This window comes from Rhinichthys klamathensis, unplaced genomic scaffold, assembly GCF_029890125.1.
Source record: "Rhinichthys klamathensis goyatoka isolate OS25496 unplaced genomic scaffold, OSU_Roscu_1.1 h1tg000330l_1, whole genome shotgun sequence".
Taxonomy (NCBI): domain Eukaryota; kingdom Metazoa; phylum Chordata; class Actinopteri; order Cypriniformes; family Leuciscidae; genus Rhinichthys; species Rhinichthys klamathensis.
Window position 1 is genome coordinate 2,165,873 of NW_026606845.1, and position 19,098 is coordinate 2,184,970.

Here is a 19,098-nt window from a genome sequence, read left to right on the forward strand (position 1 = left end):
ATGATTATATCTCATGTGATTTATTTATTGATGTGTTACTGTGCATTATTTGTCTAATAAACCTAATGTAATAATATGGACTGACTATGTGCACATGTATATGTTGATGTGTGTTGACAACATGCGTTGGCAGAAAATCACACACAACACAATAGCAGAATACAGGATGGGACAATAAACAGAGTGTCCACTGTGAGTCCGATGATGTCATCATAGTGGAGCTCGTGTTCCATAGAACTCCTTCAGAAACAACATGAGAGGAGGAGGAATTCATAAACATCAATACTTCAGAGACACGAGGGAAGAGTGAAGGGTCTCATAAACTGGGTTCATTTCAAACCCTTGGTGGTTTAAGGGGAAACATTATTGATAAGGAGAGAATTAAAGCCCCACTGAAGTGCCTTGAAAAGTGCAGCATTATTTAGTGTTGACTTAAAGCAGCACTAAGTAGGAATTCTGTTTTTGTCAAACAGCGACCCCTAGAGTCGCTGTGGAGCACTTGTACTGTCGTGAATAGCACTCACGCAGAGATGGCTCGCACTCACGGCCGGATCCCCTCCCCCTGTACACCGGTACCTGTTCAGTAGGATGGATGCTGTAACGAGTGAAAATAAGGTATGGCCCCTTTAAGAGCTGCGCGCGCCCATCACCACATGTATGCAGCGCCGGGTTATTTCTGTTTGATGCTCATTTTATCAGAATTTTATCAGATCTGTTTTTTGCCGTAAAGCAATTCGTTACCTCGCGAGACCTCATATCACACGATACTTCCTAACACTGAGGAAGTATCGTGGCCCGCCGGCCCAAAGTCGCAAAGGTGGTTTTGCGTCTCACAGGCACCAGGGGGGTGCGAGACGACCACCATTCAACACGAAATCAGTAATATAAACATTACAATGACTCCAAAGCTGTTCGGTTAAGGTAAAAAAGTTACTAAGTTTACCTTTAATTTCTCTGAAACAGAAAGAAAGGGCGGGGCATATCAATCAGCTCCTCCCCTTTTTAAATGAGCCAATAGCATTTAGTTTATATCACAGCTCGACCAGAGCTGTTGAGCTAAAAAAAGCTGCAGTTTCCTTCTAATCTCTAATCGATTCTCCTCCTAATCTCATCCATATCACTTTAAAATACTAAATCCTGTGCTGAATTCAAATGGATCCGATATGTTTTCTGGTCCACGGTGACTCGCTCATAGGATCCGCTCTGTGTATCGTGTCTCTGGATCGGAGCTGCGACGGTTCACGTGACACTAACATGAAACCAAACTTAATTTGCCCCAATGGAAAGCATATTTTTATACTGTCTGAATCGTTCCCTATCCCCTATATAGTGGACTATGTGCCATTCACCGTGTAGAAAATAGTAAATGTGTGAACAACTGGCCGATTTTAGCTACAGCTTCTGCATTCATTTATAGTGTAGGGGGCGGAGCTTCAGATTCTGGAGCACACTAGCTTAGATAACTATAGAAGCTTGTTTCCACCACAGAATAAAACATTTTAAGAGATAATTGCGAGTTTTTATCTCGCAATTCTGACTTTTTTCTCAGAATTTCAAGCTGTAAAGTCAGTATTGACTGTAATTGTGTGATATAAAGTTGCAATTGCGTGTTATAAAGTCAGAATTGCGAGATATAAACATGCAGTTGCGACTTTACATCATGCAATTTTGACTTTATATCTCCCAATTGTGCGTTATAATGTCAGAATTGCAAGATATAAACATGCAATTCTGAGAAAAAAAGCCAGAATTGTGAGATAAGAAGTTGCAATTACCTTTTTTATTTTGTATTCTGTAGCGGAAACAAGCTTAGAAAACCGTAGATAACGGTAAGAGTAACATACTAAAAGCCAAAAAAACTTTCATTTTGTATGGTTGCATGGTTTCGCCATCTGAAAAGCAAAGCTTGGGGTTCTGATGGCAACAAATCCCTTAAGCAAATAATAATAATAAAGAAATGTTTTCTTCATGGAACTGGCAGCTGATAGAGACTTTAGATTGTCAGGTTAACTTTTCAATGGTAAAGTATTTGATTTTTAGACAGACGATAAATATTCTATGGTAATAGGCCTACATTATAAATTGACGTTTTATAGAGAGATAGTCTTCATTCATTCAGTCAGCCATTCATGTCTCAACATGCGTTTATTGAGACAAAACGTGAGAACAAACGTTTATTGTTTTTTTGTTGCTGTTGCATAACAGTCTCACGAATTGTTTTTGTTAGTCTTTTTTCCAATGTTCAGTATTATTAATGATTATATGTCATTGATGTTTATTGTTGAGTTTATTTACTTGATTTTTAGACAGACTATAGATATTATAGTACAGTAGGCCTACATTCATTCATTCAGTCAGTCAGTCAGCCATGTCTCCAGAACAAACGTTTACTGGCCAACTAAACATTTTACACAACAGTATTGCAACTCTATTGTGCCAAATGCAGTGACTCCACCCCTCCTCTAAAAGTTGCGTGTGAATGAGGAAGTGTCTCGTCTTAAAGTGACAGTGCAGTAACTCAGCGCGCTCCCGAGTCCCCACGTCATCTCAGCGCCTACTGTCCCTTTAAGAGTCCAGCCCTCGTTCCCAAATGAACACCTAACATTCGGATGGGTGTTTTTTTTTCTATCTCTTTTTGTACGTTTGTAATGTGTGTGTGCCAGTAGGAGGATCTGGCGCACCGGGAGGCCGTTCCAGATTCCTCGCGAGCAATTGGCTGCTCGTGAACTTTGCGACGCTTTGTTTGTCCGCGCGCCCCGGTCACGCACGCCACGCACTCGGCATGTCTCGAGCACATCGGAAACATCACCGTTCCGCTCTTGACCTCGCGGAAGATTAGCGAGATCATCCACGCACGCAGCAACGCGCGTCGCTTGCAACCAGACCGAGAGAAGAGAAGCCAACGGGGACCGGAGAGATGGCGGAGAAACGCATGTCGCGCTGGTATTTCGGTGGGATCGCGTCGTGTGGAGCCGCTTGCTGCACGCACCCTCTGGACTTGATCAAGGTGAGTGTGTGTGTGTGTGTGTGGTTAGTGCAGGTAGAATGACAGATCATCGGTCTAATCTTCATCCCCAGAGGAAGACAACAACGCTCGAGCACATGACTTGTGTGTGTGTGTGTGTGCGTGTGTGGCTTTGAAGAGAAAACTGTTCATAGTTCTTCATTTTGATCATTGATAGTTAAACATATTGATCGAGAGACCGAAAATATCGGCCAGACTGATAACATAAATCGGAAAAGGCTATTTTAACACTATTATCATAATGCTGCTAGTCTGTTTTAAAATCTGTCAATTTGTTCTGAATATTTGAAGTCAGAAAAAATCAGACAATATTTGGTCATTTTAAATAATTTTGTTCCAGAATCTACGGACAGCTTTGTCAATCTGCAATGAATGTTTGTTTAGCCTACATCTGATAATTTGGATAATCTTTGGCCATTTTAATAGCCAAACGTTGGGTGGAATATCATTCATGGGTGATTCAGCTAAATTGGGCCACTTTTTGGTAAAAGGTTTGGGACAACAATAGTACAATACCATTTCCATGTGATTTTATGATAATGACTGTTTTTGATAATTTTGTGTTGAAATTATGTAATAAAATATAATTATTTAGGCCCTACAGTTCTTGAAACATCAGCTAGGCCTACAACTTTTTTTTTGCATTAGCAGTTTCTTGTAAAATGGGCCAGTCAAACTGCAAAGGGAAATAGTAATTTATCATCAATTTTAACACTATTGCTTATACAGCCACATAACTTTTAAACAAACATATTCATATGTGCCATTAAAAAAAACCTTTTGGGTGCAAACCCAAACCCAGATCATGTGGTGAGTGAGTGTGTGTCCTACTATGGACACAATAGACGTGTAGTTTTTCAGATCCAAAATTTACCACTGAACATTTTATATGAAAATAAATCATATAATATTTGGTCAGTTTATCAGTATAATGCTTGTAGCTTTTCCCAAAATCTACTGCCAGCCTTGTTCTAAAGAATATTTATCGACTGTAATATTTGGCCATTTTAGCAATCTCAGACTAACGTTAGTCGAATTGTAACAGACATTTTACATCCAATAAATCTCATAATATCTGGCCATTTTAACACCATCAACATATAAATGCTTATTTATTGCAAAATCTACCGAAAACCTTGTGTCTGATAAATCGGTTAATATTTGACCATTTTAACAACATTAACATAATAATCCTTGAAAGATTCAATCAAATTTTGTGCAAATGTTGTGTAAAATAACTGTTGGTTTGATTTATTTTATCAAAGCAATTTTGTACATATTTCAATTTAAGTTTAAATGAAAAGCATTTAAATTAATTCTAGAAATATAATGAATAAATTCATCCTGCACTTTAGATGTTAAATGACAGGCAGATGTCAGTAGCTCTGATTTGGGATCAGTTTATTGGCCTCGTGTGATGTCATGTGTGACTAACTCAAAAGAATGTGTGTGTGTAATCACATTATAACAGTACGGAGGTCAGCGCGACTCCCAAACACTTCCTGCAACTGTTGAAGGACATTAAACAACGGTGTTGTAGATGACAGACTCACACACACTCGAGTTTCTCTGTCATATAGCCTACAGCGCAGTCGGTTCTTGTAAATGATGTGTTGATAATAATAGAGTTGGGGATGAAAGGCTGTACATGTTCTGCGTGCTGTACTGTTATATTAAAGGCCAGTGGTGTTTTAGGATCAGCTCTCCATGTGGACAGGAAGTGTTCATTCATTATCAGAGAGAGAGAGAGAGAGAGAGAGAGTGTGTGTGTGAGTGTTAGAGAGAGAGAGTGTGTGTGTGTGTGTGTTAGAAAGAGAGAGAGAGAGAGAGAGAGAGAGAGAGTGTGTGTGTTAGAGAGAGAGAGTGTGTGTGAGTGTGTTAGAGAGAGAGAATGTGTGTGTGTGTGTGTGTGTTAGAAAGAGAGAGAGAGAGAGAGTGTGTGTGTGTGTGTGTGTTCATGCATATGCTTTTGTCCAGATTCCTCGAGTCGCACACGTGTGAGATCAGCATGTCTGCCATCTGTGTCCAGTTGAGGCCGGTTTGCTGGACTTTGATTATCTTGTCTTGCTTTGACCTTCAGTGTGTGTGTGTGTGTGTCTGCTTCAGTGTGTGCTTTTGTTTTTGTGATATATGAGGACACAAATGTGTATAATGACATGCATATTACACTGGTATTACAACTTACACGTGATATATGAGGACATTGCATGAGTCCTCATATTTCAAATAGCTTAAAAAACATAAAAAACAATGTTTTTTTTTTTAAATGTAAAAATGCAGCATGTCTCCTGTGATGGGTAGGTTTAGGGATAGGGGCAGTGTGTGTGTGTGTGTGTGTGATGGGCAGGTTTAGGGATAGGGGCAGTGTAGGGGGAGAGAATATACAGATTGTCCAGTATAAAAGTCATGACGCCTATGGAATGTCCTCATATATCACAAAAACACAGCAGTGTGTGTCTGCTTCAGTGTGTGTGTGTGTGTGTGTGTCTGCTTCAGTGTGTGTGTGTGTGTCTGCTTCAGTGTGTGTGTGTGTGTCTGCTTCAGTGTGTGTGTGTGTGTCTGCTTCAGTGTGTGTGTGTGTGTGTGTGTGTCTGCTTCAGTCAGTGTGTGTGTGTGTGTCTGCTTCAGTCAGTGTGTGTGTGTGTGTGTGTGTGTGTGTCTGCTTCAGTCAGTGTGTGTGTGTGTGTGTGTGTGTGTGTGTGTGTGTGTGTGTCTGCTTCAGTGTGTGTGTGTGTGTGTGTGTGTGTGTCTGCTTCAGTGTGTGTGTGTGTGTGTGTGTGTCTGCTTCAGTGTGTGTGTGTGTGTGTGTGTGTGTCTGCTTCAGTCAGTGTGTGTGTGTGTCTGCTTCAGTCAGTGTGTGTGTGTGTCTGCTTCAGTCAGTGTGTGTGTGTGTGTGTGTGTGTGTGTGTGTCTGCTTCAGTGTGTGTGTGTGTGTGTGTGTGTGTCTGCTTCAGTCAGTGTGTGTGTGTGTGTGTGTGTGTGTGTCTGCTTCAGTGTGTGTGTGTGTGTGTGTGTGTGTGTGTGTCTGCTTCAGTGTGTGTGTGTGTGTGTCTGCTTCAGTCAGTGTGTGTGTGTGTGTGTGTATCTGCTTCAGTGTATGTCCGCTTCAGTGTGTGTGTCTGCTTCAGTGTGTGTGTGTGTGTCTGCTTCAGTCAGTGTGTGTGTGTGTGTGTCTGCTTCAGTCAGTGTGTGTGTGTGTGTGTGTATCTGCTTCAGTGTATGTCCGCTTCAGTGTGTGTGTCTGCTTCAGTGTGTGTGTCTGCTTCAGTGTGTGTGTGTGTGTGTGTGTGTCTGCTTCAGTCAGTGTGTGTGTGTGTGTGTGTGTGTCTGCTTCAGTGTGTGTGTATGTCTGCTTCAGTGTGTGTGTGTGTCTGCTTCAGTGTGTGTGTCTGCTTCAGTGTGTGTGTGTGTGTGTGTGTGTGTGTCTGCTTCAGTGTGTGTGTATGTCTGCTTCAGTGTGTGTGTATGTCTGCTTCAGTGTGTGTGTATGTCTGCTTCAGTGTGTGTGTGTGTCTGCTTCAGTGTGTGTGTGTGTCTGCTTCAGTGTGTGTGTGTGTGTCTGCTTCAGTGTGTGTGTCTGCTTCAGTGTGTGTGTGTGTCTGCTTCAGTGTGTGTGTGTGTCTGCTTCAGTGTGTGTGTGTGTCTGCTTCAGTGTGTGTGTGTGTCTGCTTCAGTGTGTGTGTCTGCTTCAGTGTGTGTGTGTGTCTGCTTCAGTGTGTGTGTGTGTCTGCTTCAGTGTGTGTGTGTGTCTGCTTCAGTGTGTGTGTGTGTCTGCTTCAGTGTGTGTGTGTGTCTGCTTCAGTGTGTGTGTGTGTGTCTGCTTCAGTGTGTGTGTGTGTCTGCTTCAGTGTGTGTGTGTGTCTGCTTCAGTGTGTGTGTGTGTCTGCTTCAGTGTGTGTGTGTGTCTGCTTCAGTGTGTGTGTGTGTCTGCTTCAGTGTGTGTGTGTGTCTGCTTCAGTGTGTGTGTGTGTGTCTGCTTCAGTGTGTGTGTGTGTCTGCTTCAGTGTGTGTGTGTGTCTGCTTCAGTGTGTGTGTGTGTCTGCTTCAGTGTGTGTGTGTGTCTGCTTCAGTGTGTGTGTGTGTCTGCTTCAGTGTGTGTGTGTGTCTGCTTCAGTGTGTGTGTGTGTCTGCTTCAGTGTGTGTGTGTGTCTGCTTCAGTGTGTGTGTCTGCTTCAGTGTGTGTGTGTGTGTGTCTGCTTCAGTGTGTGTGTGTGTGTGTGTGTCTGCTTCAGTGTGTGTGTGTGTGTGTCTGCTTCAGTGTGTGTGTGTGTCTGCTTCAGTGTGTGTGTGTGTCTGCTTCAGTGTGTGTGTGTGTCTGCTTCAGTGTGTGTGTGTGTGTGTGTCTGCTTCAGTGTGTGTGTGTGTCTGCTTCAGTGTGTGTGTGTGTCTGCTTCAGTGTGTGTGTGTGTCTGCTTCAGTGTGTGTGTGTGTCTGCTTCAGTGTGTGTGTGTGTCTGCTTCAGTGTGTGTGTGTGTCTGCTTCAGTGTGTGTGTCTGCTTCAGTGTGTGTGTGTGTGTGTCTGCTTCAGTGTGTGTGTCTGCTTCAGTGTGTGTGTGTGTCTGCTCCAGAAGTAGTTTTACTGTGTGTTTTTTCATCAGAGTTTCACAGAGGAGAGTATCAGGTGGCTGGAAAGCACCTGTGAATGAATGAAACACGAATGAATGAATTATAAAAAGGAGAGCGAGTTTATTGAGCAATCCGGCTGAGTGAGCTCAGATTGTCTGCTATTCACTAAAACCAAACAAAAGCCACAGATAAGTACCGTTTAACACCACACACACACACACACACACACACACACACACACACACACTGGCTGAAGTTAAAAACTTGACCCGGTTACCCTTCAGACTGTGTGTTTAAAGAGAGACAGCGAGACCCTCGTGAGTCCAATCTGAGCGCGACCTTTGACCTTTATAAGTCATCTGCAAACGCTTTTGTGTGTTAACATTCATTAGTAAACTTGAGTGAACTACATTAGTGAACTACATTAGTGAACTACATTAGTGAACTACATTAGTGAACTACATTAGTGAACTACATTAGTGAACTACATTAGTGAACTACATTAGTGAACTACATTAGTGAACTACATTAGTGAACTACATTAGTGAACTACATTAGTGAACTACATTAGTGAACATGAACTAACAATGAAAAACATTGACATTTACTAATAAATGATTACAATCAAAAGCTGTATCTGATAATATTGTTTAATGGACCACAGCTGACATTACAGATACAGTTGTATTTTCATAAACTGATATTAACAATGATTAATAAATACAGTAACAAATGAATTGCTCACTGTTAATGTTAGTAGTGCATTAATGTGAACTAATGGAGTCGTATTATAAAGTTTTACCAATGGTCTGTGAATATGGTAAACACAGGGTGATACAAGTTGCAAACATATGTATGTAAATGTTCTTCTTGATATTGTAATATTTCCCCACTATATTCTGCACACTGCATCTTCTGTTTATGGCTGACCCGTTCAGTCTCGAGTTACAGTTGCATTATTAAACTGTGTACATCTCCTTTCAACAGAAAGATATGTGAAGTCATTGTTGGCCACTGTTCAAACCATGCTACAATGCACTAGTGTGTGTGTGTGTGTGTGAGAGAGAGAGGTTTTGTTACAACCTGTTGTGTGCAGGTATTTATGTAATGCTTGAATGAGAAAATTGTTGCACATTTTACACACTTGAGCTCAACTCAGACAGTTGATGTTGAACTACAGTCTATTTGGAGAGATGATATTTATTACACGCTATATATATATATATATATTGCTGAAAAGTACATGCTTTTATTCACCAATTGGATACATTAAATTGACCAAAAGTGACACAGACGTTAATGGCTGAATGACAGATAAGTATTTAAAAACTGGCAAAAATTCAAAAGTTTTCTTTCTAGACCTATTAGAGTGTTGTGTATGTAATGCAATGACATAATTAACCATTTGTTTGGTAAATCAGATCCTTTTCCTCATGTAAATGTCATCCCTGGGTCACGTGATGCATTTTTACATTAATTACATTTCTACCATTGTTGGCATTTACAGATGTGCTGATATCCATAGCTCAACAAACAGTTAGTGCTCGGAAAACTACATGTTTCTCACAATTGATATAATGATTTGGGATTTCATATAGACGTGGGCTCGTTTGTGGCTGCTGATAACTCACAATTCAGAACCAAATAAAAAACAAAAGCTGGAAAATGTTTAGATGTTACAAACTATTCTATTTCACATTAATGCTGTTCTTTTGATCTTTCTGTTCATCAAAGAATCCTGACGAATAAAAACTATCACAGTTTCCACAAAAGCAGCGCATATGGTTTCAACATTGATAATAATCAGAAATGTTTCTTGAGCATCAAATTCCTCATATTATTCATGATTTCTGATGGATCATGTGACACTGAAGACTGGAGTAATGATGCTGAACTCAGCTTTGATCACAGGAAGAAATTACACTTTACTGTATATTCACATAGAAAACAGATGATTTAGAGTGCAATAATAATTCACAATATTACTGATTTTAATGTATTTTTGATAAAGATAAATGCAGCCTTGGTGAACAGAAGAGAAAAACACACACACACACACACACACACACACGCATATATACAGTATATGAGTCAGTTGAGTGTTTTATTTATATTATATGTATAAAACACTTAACTGACTCAGTCATTTATATATATTTTAAACCAGACACAAAATGTTTGTTGTGTGTGTGTGTGTGTGTGTGTGTGTGTGCTTTTTTGTTTTGTATTGTATTTTGTATCCGTTTCAGACTCATGTGAAGGAAAATGCCGTTTGTTGTTTTTTGTGCTGCTGATGATGATGAAGATGATGTTGTTTATGATGAAGTTGGTGATGATGATGATGTTGTTTATGATGAAGATGATGTTGTTTATGATGAAGTTGGTGATGATGATGCTGATGATGTCGATGATGATGATGTTGAACAGGTGCACCTGCAGACGCAGCAGGAGGTGAGGATGAGGATGGTTGGCATGGCGATGCACGTGGTGAAGAGCGACGGTGTGCTGGCGCTCTACAACGGCCTCAGCGCGTCCCTCTGCAGACAGGTCAGATCCGTTCACATCCCGCGGGGAACTCTGGGAAAACTGAGCACTGGTAGCGCCTGTGAAACTGGAGACGCGAAATATTTCACACAGACAGCCTTCGCCATCAACTTAATGTGTGTTTTCTGTTAGAGAGAGACAGGTCATGTGATCAGGATCTACAGCGGGTTGAGCGTGTATGAGGTTTGGACACTGATGTACCAATCAAAGAGTTTGAGTCGTGAAGAAGAAGCGGACACAAATGAATTCACTTCGTTTATTTACTGAAAATGCATCTTCTAGGTTTGACAGTGTTTTGGAAAAATCGCTGCCAAAGCTACAGATGACAAACCGAAACTGAGTTCTGAACGTTCACCGTGACAGTGCAGAACAATAGTGAGGACGTTATCTTCATCATCATCAAACCGAAACTGAGTTATGAACGTTCACCGTGACACTGCAGAAAGCCTGAACAATAGTGAGGAAGTCGATCTTTCAAATAAATCACGTGCAATATTCCCCAGAATGACATATTCAACTAACACATTTTGTCCAACATTTTTTCAAACGAATAATAGTCTAAGTGTGTTTCAGATGCAGATCTGGCAAATGACATCAGGGTGTCGTGGTGTTTTAGTGCTGCGTGTGAAGGATAATGATAGGTGTAAAGCTTTAAAGGTGTAAAAAGTGTTGGATCGCACATGTTTCGTATAATCAACCGTTATGAAACTGTGATCCTGTAGAGGAGCAGTTCTGTGTGTATTCATGAAACTCAAGATCTTCAGTTTACAGTGTGAAATCTCTGATGCTTAAAGGAGTAGTTCACTTTTTAAAAAACTTTTGCTGATAATTTACTCACCCCCATGTCATCCAAGATGTCCATGTCTTTCTTCAGTCGAAAAGAAATTAATGTTTTTGATGAAAACATTCCAGGATTTTTCTCCATATAACGGACTTCAATGGGCACCAAACGGTTCAAGGTCTAAATGACCGTTTCAGTTCAGCTTTAAACGATACCAGACGATGAATAAGGGTCTTATCTAGCGAAACGATCTGTCATTTCAAAAATAAATAAAAAAGTTAAAGTTTTATAGGCACAAATGCTCGCCTTGCGAACTCTCCTGTTCGAACTCGTTCATCAAAATGAATGAATCTTTTTTCGAGTCATTGACTCGTTCATCAAAATGAACGAATCTTTTTTCGAGTCATTGACTCGTTCATCAAAATGAACGAATCTTTTTTCGAGTCATTGACTCGTTCAACAAAATGAACAAATCTTTTTTCAAGTCATTGACTCAAAAAAGATTCATTCATTTTGATGAACGAGTTCGAACAGGAGAGTTCGCAAGGCGAGCATTTGTGCCTATAAAACTTTAACTTTTTTATTTATTTTTGAAATGACAGATCGTTTCGCTAGATAAGACCCTTATTCATCGTCTGGTATCGTTTAAAGCCCTTTGAAGCTGCACTGAAACGGTCATTTAGACCTTGAACCGTTTGGCTACCATTGAAGTCGATTATATGCAGAAAAATCCTGGAATGTTTTCATCAAAAAGATTAATTTCTTTTCGACTGAAGAAAGAAAGACATGGACATCTTGGATGACATGGGGGGGTGAGTAAATTATCAGCAAAAGTTTTTTTAAAAGTGAACTAATCCTTTAAGTGTGAGATTAATGTTAAGTGTTTACAGGCTAAACATGGTTAAGATGCCCCTCTAACACAGAAGAGGATGAACTGAGTGTGTGTGTGTGTCTGCGCAGATGTCGTATTCCCTCACGCGGTTCGCCATCTACGAGACGGTGCGAGACATGATGGGCAGCGGCAGTCAGGGACCCATGCCCTTCTATCAGAAAGTCCTGCTGGGCGCGTTTGGAGGTGAATACACACACACACACACACCAACTACCTCACGATGAGACGCGCAGTGCAACACAGATCATAATAAGATTTAGAGGAAGTAAGTAAAGCTTTATTTATGTAGCAACCTTTTAACACCGTCTTTACAAAGTGCTTTACAGAAGAGAAATACATTCACAGAAAAGAAAAACATATACACTTAATAAAAAGAAGGTGATAAAATAAAATATAACAATAAAATAAAATTTTAGCCGTGTTTTTGGTCCACTGTATGTTCGGAGCGATCTTGCTGGAGTACTTTTACTCGAACAAGTGGAAAGGCGTATTAGGGCATTTCCATGAAGACATTAATACACTAATCTGAGGATGTTGGATTCAGCTCTGAAGGAAGTGAAGTGCTGGAGTAATGTGGTATCAAGTCTAGACGTATCGGATGCATGGACGAGGTTCTGACTGTCAGAAGGCGAGACGATGTCACGTACTTTGGAGATGATAATAAACGGAGGTCATGTCCATCATCAGTTCTTGGCCTGATTACTGGCTGTTAGTGATAGAGTAAAGATATGCAGCAATCGATGTTCGCCGCGCGTCATTACCGATAACAAGCACCTCTGTCTGATCTGTGTTTAGCTGAAGCTCTGAGACGTCCGCAATGCTCTCTAATCTCTGCAGGACGGTACGGTGGGAAGTGAAGTGTGGGAATCTGGGGCAAGTGAAGGATAGTTGTGTGTCATCTGCACTCTGGTGAAATTAAACATGGCATTCGATGAGCCTGTTCAGCATGTGTAGGGTAAATATTAGAGGAGAAGACCAGGAGAGTCGCTTGTGTCTTCAGCGGGATTATTTATTGAGAACACGAGATGTTCGGTTGCTGTATATTGTAGTTTAGAAATGGAGGATACGAGCCTGGCTGACGACCTTAACCTTCTTCCTTCCCTCGCACTTTGTAACACATCTTTCCCTCGCGGGTCAAAATGACCTGCAGCCCAAAAATGTTTATATATTTATATGTACACTACCGTTCAAAAGTTTGGGGTCGGTACGATTTTAAATACTTTTAAAAGAATTCTCTTCTGCTAACCATGGCTGCGCTTATTTGATTAAAAATACAACAAAAATCAGTTATAGTATTAAATATTATTCCAGTGTAAATCAGCTGTGTGAATATATAGTAAAGTGTAATTTATTCCTGTGATCAAAGCTGAATTTTCAGCATCACCAGTGTCAGTGTCTTCAGTGTCAAATGATCCTTCACAAATCAGTATAATATGAGGATTTGATGCTCAAGAAACATTTATTATTATTATCAATGTTGAAACAGTTGTTGGTCTGTCAGTTGTACAGTTTTTTTTTAGTTTTTTTTTTAGGATTCTTTGATGAATAGGAAGTTCAAAAGAACAGCATTTGTTTGAAATAGAATCTTTTGTAACATTATAAATGTCTTAACTGTCCTTGATAAATAAAAGTATTGATTTCTTTCCTCCAAAAAATAAAAATAAAATTCTCACTGACCCCAAACTTTTGAACGGTAGTGTATATATTTTTTTCTTCTTCCAGAAAGCTTATTTTATGTGATTTTGATAATAATTTTCTTTTTTTCTTTACCTTTTAAATTACTAGATTTGATCAATAAATAAATAGTAATTTAAGCACATTCCTCACATTCTTTCAACTTAAATTTTAAATAACTCACAATTTCATGCATAACCCTTTTAATTCAGCTCAGAATATCTTACATTGGGTGTCTTCGCCGACCTCTTGTGGAAAAAAATATATATAACATGATATTTCATGACTCTTGCCACTAGATTTTTTCTTCAGTTTGCATTTAGATACGCATGTAGACATTATAAAATAATTTTTTGGTTAAGTTTTAGCATTTTTAGTTTGAATTTTGAGCATTTTTAGGTTTTTCTATGTGTACTGAAGCATTCCTCGCGCTCCATTCATTCCTAACGGGGTCAAATGGGCCCAATGTGTTACTTTTTAAAATTTCAACCACAAAACTCATTGAATCCATTCAATCATTTTTTTTGTTTTGGGTGTGTATCCGTGGTTTAAGTGCGAGAACAGTCCTAGGGTATTGGACCCCTCTGATGAACACTCAATTTTGAAAAAAGAAAAAAAAGTAAATATGAGTTTCGGGTCACAATGACCCAAGGGAAGGATAGAAAGCATGCGAATGAAGTATCCAGGTATAGGATAACCCGCCCCAGACTCTGGAGTGTCACCACTCCTAATCCAATAATCATAACTATTCACAGAACAAGGGGGAGAGTCTCAGTAATCGGACTCATTTGACTTACAATAAAGAGAACAGGACTGGCAGGAACCTCTTGATAAAATCTTTGCTTAACTTGCTGACTTGTAAGGATGTAAGATCAACAGATTCTTAAATTTGTAATTCCACAAGGACCCAAAACTGAGCCTTGAGGAACACCACAAGAAACCACGTATAACGCCTGGAGGTGTAACACAGTTTCCCTGATGCTTAAGTGGGATCTGAGACCCGACCTGACAGACCGACCCAGATCTGCAGTCGGTCGAGAAGAGTCACATGATCAACGGTGTCAAAAGCAGCACTCAGATCTAAAAGAACAAGAGTCCCAAATAACATGCAGATCGTTTAAAACCCCAATCAAGGCTGTTTCTGTGCTTCGCCCGGAAGCCAGAGTCAAATATCTCTCTAAGTTTATTGTAGTTGATATAAGTTATTGATCTGAATGGACACTATCTTTATAATTGTTTTGTCTAGGCATGGCAGATTAGAGACTGGTTTGTAGTTACTGAGCACAGAAGAATCAAGGTTGTTTTTCTTCTAACAATTGCAGTTTTACAAATATGTGGATACAGTTTTTGCTGAAGGGACTGAATAATGATATTCAGGATGTCTGGTAATAAGCAGTTCATAACAGTTTTGAGAGATTTAGTGGGTTAATAGAGCATTATTACAGCATTTGGTACAAGTGTGGTAAATGTGCAAGAGACCCATCGTGTTCATCGCTCGCAATTCACTTATGAAACTACGCGAGCTTATTTAGACAACATGCTGTGTGACATTTAATAAATGCATGCATAACAGTGTTATTTTAGTATAGTTCATTTAGCATTATAGTTTTTATTAAATATTAACTTTTTGCTCAATGTTGTCGTTTTGTTTTTGTAACTTTTTGTTAGTTTCAGTTATTTATATATATATATACACACACCACACACACATATATATATATATATATAATATATATTATGAAGTATATACTGTATATTAGTTTTTATTTCAGTTTTATTTATTTTTATATTTTCATTTGAAAGTTTGTCATTCGTTTTTTGTTTTTTTTTTGGGGGGGGGGGTTTGTCTGTCATGTTTATTAGTTTTTGTTTATATATAATTTTTTAGGCTTACTAATAAAAAATGGCAAAAAATACTAACTTAAAATAAGTTTTACTTTTTTTAAAAACTTTTTTTCTATTTAATGTTTATTTCATTTCAAGTAACGAAAATATTTATTTTTAGTTAATGATCATAACCCTGATGCATATATAAATCCAATATACTGGGATATCCTCTCACAGCCTGTGTTTCTCTGCAGGATTCACCGGCGGCTTCATCGGGACTCCAGCAGACATGGTTAACGTTCGGTGTGTGTTGTGGGGTTTGTGTTACGGGTGTGTTTGTTTGCTAGCTCATCTGGTGATTTATTTCATGTTGTTTATGTCTTCAGGATGCAGAACGATGTGAAGCTTCCTGCAGAGCAGAGGAGAAAGTGAGTGTGTCTCGATCTAGAAACAGTGTTTACACACCAGACAGTCATAATGTGATTTACCTCATCGTGTGTGTGTGTGTGTCGCAGCTATAAACACGCGCTGGACGGCCTCTTCAGGGTCTGGCGGGAAGGTAACGCACACTTCTGCATCTGTCATTAACCTCTGCACATGTTTGAATGTCTCTCTCTAAACATGTTTCTCTCTCAGAGGGAACCAGGAGGCTGTTCTCAGGAGCCACTATGGCGTCCAGTAGAGGAGCTCTCGTCACCGTCGGACAGGTGAGGGAGCAGTGCATGATGGGAGTGTATCAAATATCTGTTACGGATTATCCTTAAAACATTTATTATATATTGTAGGATTGAGGTTTACCCCAAAATAAGTGCATAAAGAGTATAAAGTCTATCAGGGGCTGGTTTGATTCCCTCACAGATGGATACATAAACACTTGAATGCACCGTGAACTGCTTTGGATTAACCCTCATCCTTCCCTCGGGTCAAAATCAAAAAGTCAAAAATATGAAAATGTTTAAAAAAAAAAAATTAATCGGAGGGGTCTAAGATCCCATGACTTTTGTTGCACTTGAACCACGAATACACACTTTTTTAATATTTTTATGGATTCGATGAGTTTTGTGGTTGAAATTTTGAAAAGTAACAAATCCTGCCGTCGCGGCTCAATTTGACCCCCATAGGAATGAATGGAGCGCGAGGAATGCTTCTAGAAAACCTAAAAATGCTCAAAATTCAAATTAAAAATGCTATACTAAAATAGTATATTATAATGTCTACATGTGTATCTGAATGCATACTGAAGTGACTTTAGGACCCTGGGGAAACGGCTCATCTGCTCCACATAGAGCTAGAGTCACATCTACTGGCAAGAGTCATGATATATCATGCTATATTATTATGTTTCCACAAGAGGTCGGCAAAGACTTCCAATGTAAAATATTCTGAGCTGAATTAAAAGGTTTAGGCATGAAGTTGTGAGTTATTTTGAATTTAAGTTGAAAGAATGTGAGGAATGTGCTTAAATGACTATTTATTTATTATTTATTTGATTCAATCTAGTAATTTAATAGTAAAATATAAAAGAACAAAAAATCTCCAAAAAAAAATTGCATGAAAAATTTGAAAAAAATATCAAAATGAAATATGATAAGCTTTCTGGACAAAAAAACAAACAAACATTAAGTATAATTTTAGGGCTTCGGGTCATTTTGACCCGCGAGGGAAGAATGAGGGCATTTACCCGTTTATGATGCTGAACTTCTCTGTGTGTGTGTGTGTGTGTCAGCTGGCATGTTATGACCAGGCCAAGCAGCTGGTGTTGGGCACAGGACTCATGGGAGACAACATACTCACACACTTCCTGTCCAGCTTCATCGCTGTGAGTACTGGAGCCTCTGATTGGTCAATCATAGGATATTTTTGATAACTGATAGTTATTGGACAGTATTGGTTATATTTACATGTAGAAGTGTAATCATTTTACATTTTAACTCTTTCCTCGCCATTGATGGAAATTTCCGTGTTTTCATTGTTATACGATAGGGGGCGCTATTACACATCGTTAAATTTAACAGCTGACAGATATTCAACATGATTCATGTGTGTGAGTCTAACAGAAGGACGGACAAAACCAGAGAAATATCCACTGATCTGAGAACTCTGAGTTCTGCTCATATTTATTACCATTTTCTAAACTATAGCGAATAAACTGATAATGTGAGAAATGTTGAAGGTGTCTGAATAAATGTTGGTTTGACTGCACACATAAATGTTTGTCATGTCATCTTTCTCTCTTCAGGGAGGTTGTGCGACGTTCCTCTGTCAGCCGCTGGACGTCATAAAGACGAGATTAATGAACTCTAAAGGAGAATACAGAGTGAGTCTCTCTCTCTCTCTCTCTCTCTCTCTCTCTCTCTCTCTCTCTCTCTCTCTCTCTCTCTCTCTCTCTCTCTCTCTCTCTCTCTCTCTCTCTCTCTCTCTCTCTCTCTCTCTCTCTCTCTCTCTCTCTCTCTCTCTCTCTCTCTCTCTCTCTGATCATTGTTTCAATACGTTTATCACTAATTAGTAATATTTGTTTGTGTATTTTAGGGTGTGGCGCACTGCCTTTCTGAAACCGCCAAACTGGGACCACTCGCCTTCTATAAGGTACCAGTTTTGCTTAGTAAAAAAAAAAAAACATTGTGATCATGCTAGTTTTTTCTAAATGTCATAATCATTAGTTAACAAACAAGTATTCATTACTTCAATGAGCTCATTGTTTCTGCATTCAATTATTACATTGTTTAAATGAATAAATTTCTCACTAACTGTGATTTTGTATTTAATAACTAGACCGTGAATATACAATATATAACTCAGACAGTTTCCTCTCAGAACAGATCTCTCTAAATTGTAATGTGGACTCGTGTGTTTTCTGTAAAGCTGCTTTGAGACGATGTGTATTGTGAAAAGCGCTATACAAATAAATGTGAATTGAATCATTACTGATCGTTTTGTGAAACGTTTCTCTCCGTCCAATCGCATGACAGGGTTTAGTTCCGGCCGGGATCCGCTTGATTCCTCACACCGTCCTGACATTCGTCTTTCTGGAGCAGCTGAAGAAGCACTTCGGCATCCTTGTGATCAGCTGAACTTTGACCTCTTGACCTCTCCCCTTTGGCCTCCTCTTGAAGCTGCGCTCACTGCTGTATTATTTCTGGACAATCTCTCTCTTTCTCACACTACACAGTCATAATCAACGTCACGACGCTGCCAGACCAGCACGACACACACCGAACATCACGAAACACGGCTTCATTACTCTCCGAGAGCCAAACTGGGACAACTGGACTCACTGAACTGGATCTTCTGGGAAAAGACGACTGGACTCTTCAGGGTGAGGTTTAGATCATAGATGTTATCTATCAGGATAGATATGTTTGTAGATTATGAATGAATGATGATTCCAATTATTATGATTATTTTTTAAAAGCTGTTCATAAATACTCCTATTGCAGATGTTTCAAAGGAATAATTCACCCAAACATAAACCTTCTCATCATTTACTCACCTGATGTTGTTCCAAACCTTTTTTTTAATGCCAAACATCTCTTTTTGATTTCTTCATAATGTTCATGCAGCTCTTTTCCATTTAATTAATATGTGGGGTGAGTAAATGATGACATTTTTGCGTGAACTATTGCTTTAAGACATAAAATGCACACACAAAACGGTCCATATTTATGGTTTTAAAGTTAAAGCAATTTGTATGAATTGTGTTTTAATGATACAAATACTGTATTTTCAAAGATCTGTATTTGACACTTCATAGATATGTTGCTGAGTTTGATTGACAGATGTTAATTAGGG

The 19,098-nt window shown here is 39.2% G+C and overlaps 1 protein-coding gene across 1 annotated transcript; it reads left to right on the forward strand.

The window, feature by feature from the left end:
- The first annotated feature begins 2,570 nt into the window (after positions 1 to 2,570).
- Positions 2,571 to 18,491, forward strand: slc25a10b (solute carrier family 25 member 10b). The gene is made up of 11 exons (XM_056272058.1): positions 2,571 to 3,007; positions 10,019 to 10,138; positions 11,877 to 11,991; positions 15,564 to 15,612; positions 15,696 to 15,737; positions 15,825 to 15,868; positions 15,946 to 16,016; positions 17,036 to 17,128; positions 17,549 to 17,626; positions 17,839 to 17,895; positions 18,279 to 18,491. The coding sequence occupies exons 1-11, from the start codon at positions 2,918 to 2,920 to the stop codon at positions 18,378 to 18,380; spliced, it is 861 nt and encodes a 286-aa protein (XP_056128033.1). The 5' UTR covers positions 2,571 to 2,917; the 3' UTR covers positions 18,381 to 18,491.
- Positions 18,492 to 19,098: the final 607 nt, after the last annotated feature.

What these genes read in the sequence shown, in the direction of transcription:
- slc25a10b (XM_056272058.1), top strand. Translation starts at nt 2,918, where the DNA reads ATGGCGGAGAAACGCATGTCGCGCTGGTATTTCGGTGGGATCGCGTCG. An exon ending in TCCTGTCCAGCTTCATCGCT is followed by an intron (nt 17,129 to 17,548) that starts GTGAGTACTGGA and finishes TTCTCTCTTCAG; the next exon opens with GGAGGTTGTGCGACGTTCCT. An exon ending in GACCACTCGCCTTCTATAAG is followed by an intron (nt 17,896 to 18,278) that starts GTACCAGTTTTG and finishes ATCGCATGACAG; the next exon opens with GGTTTAGTTCCGGCCGGGAT.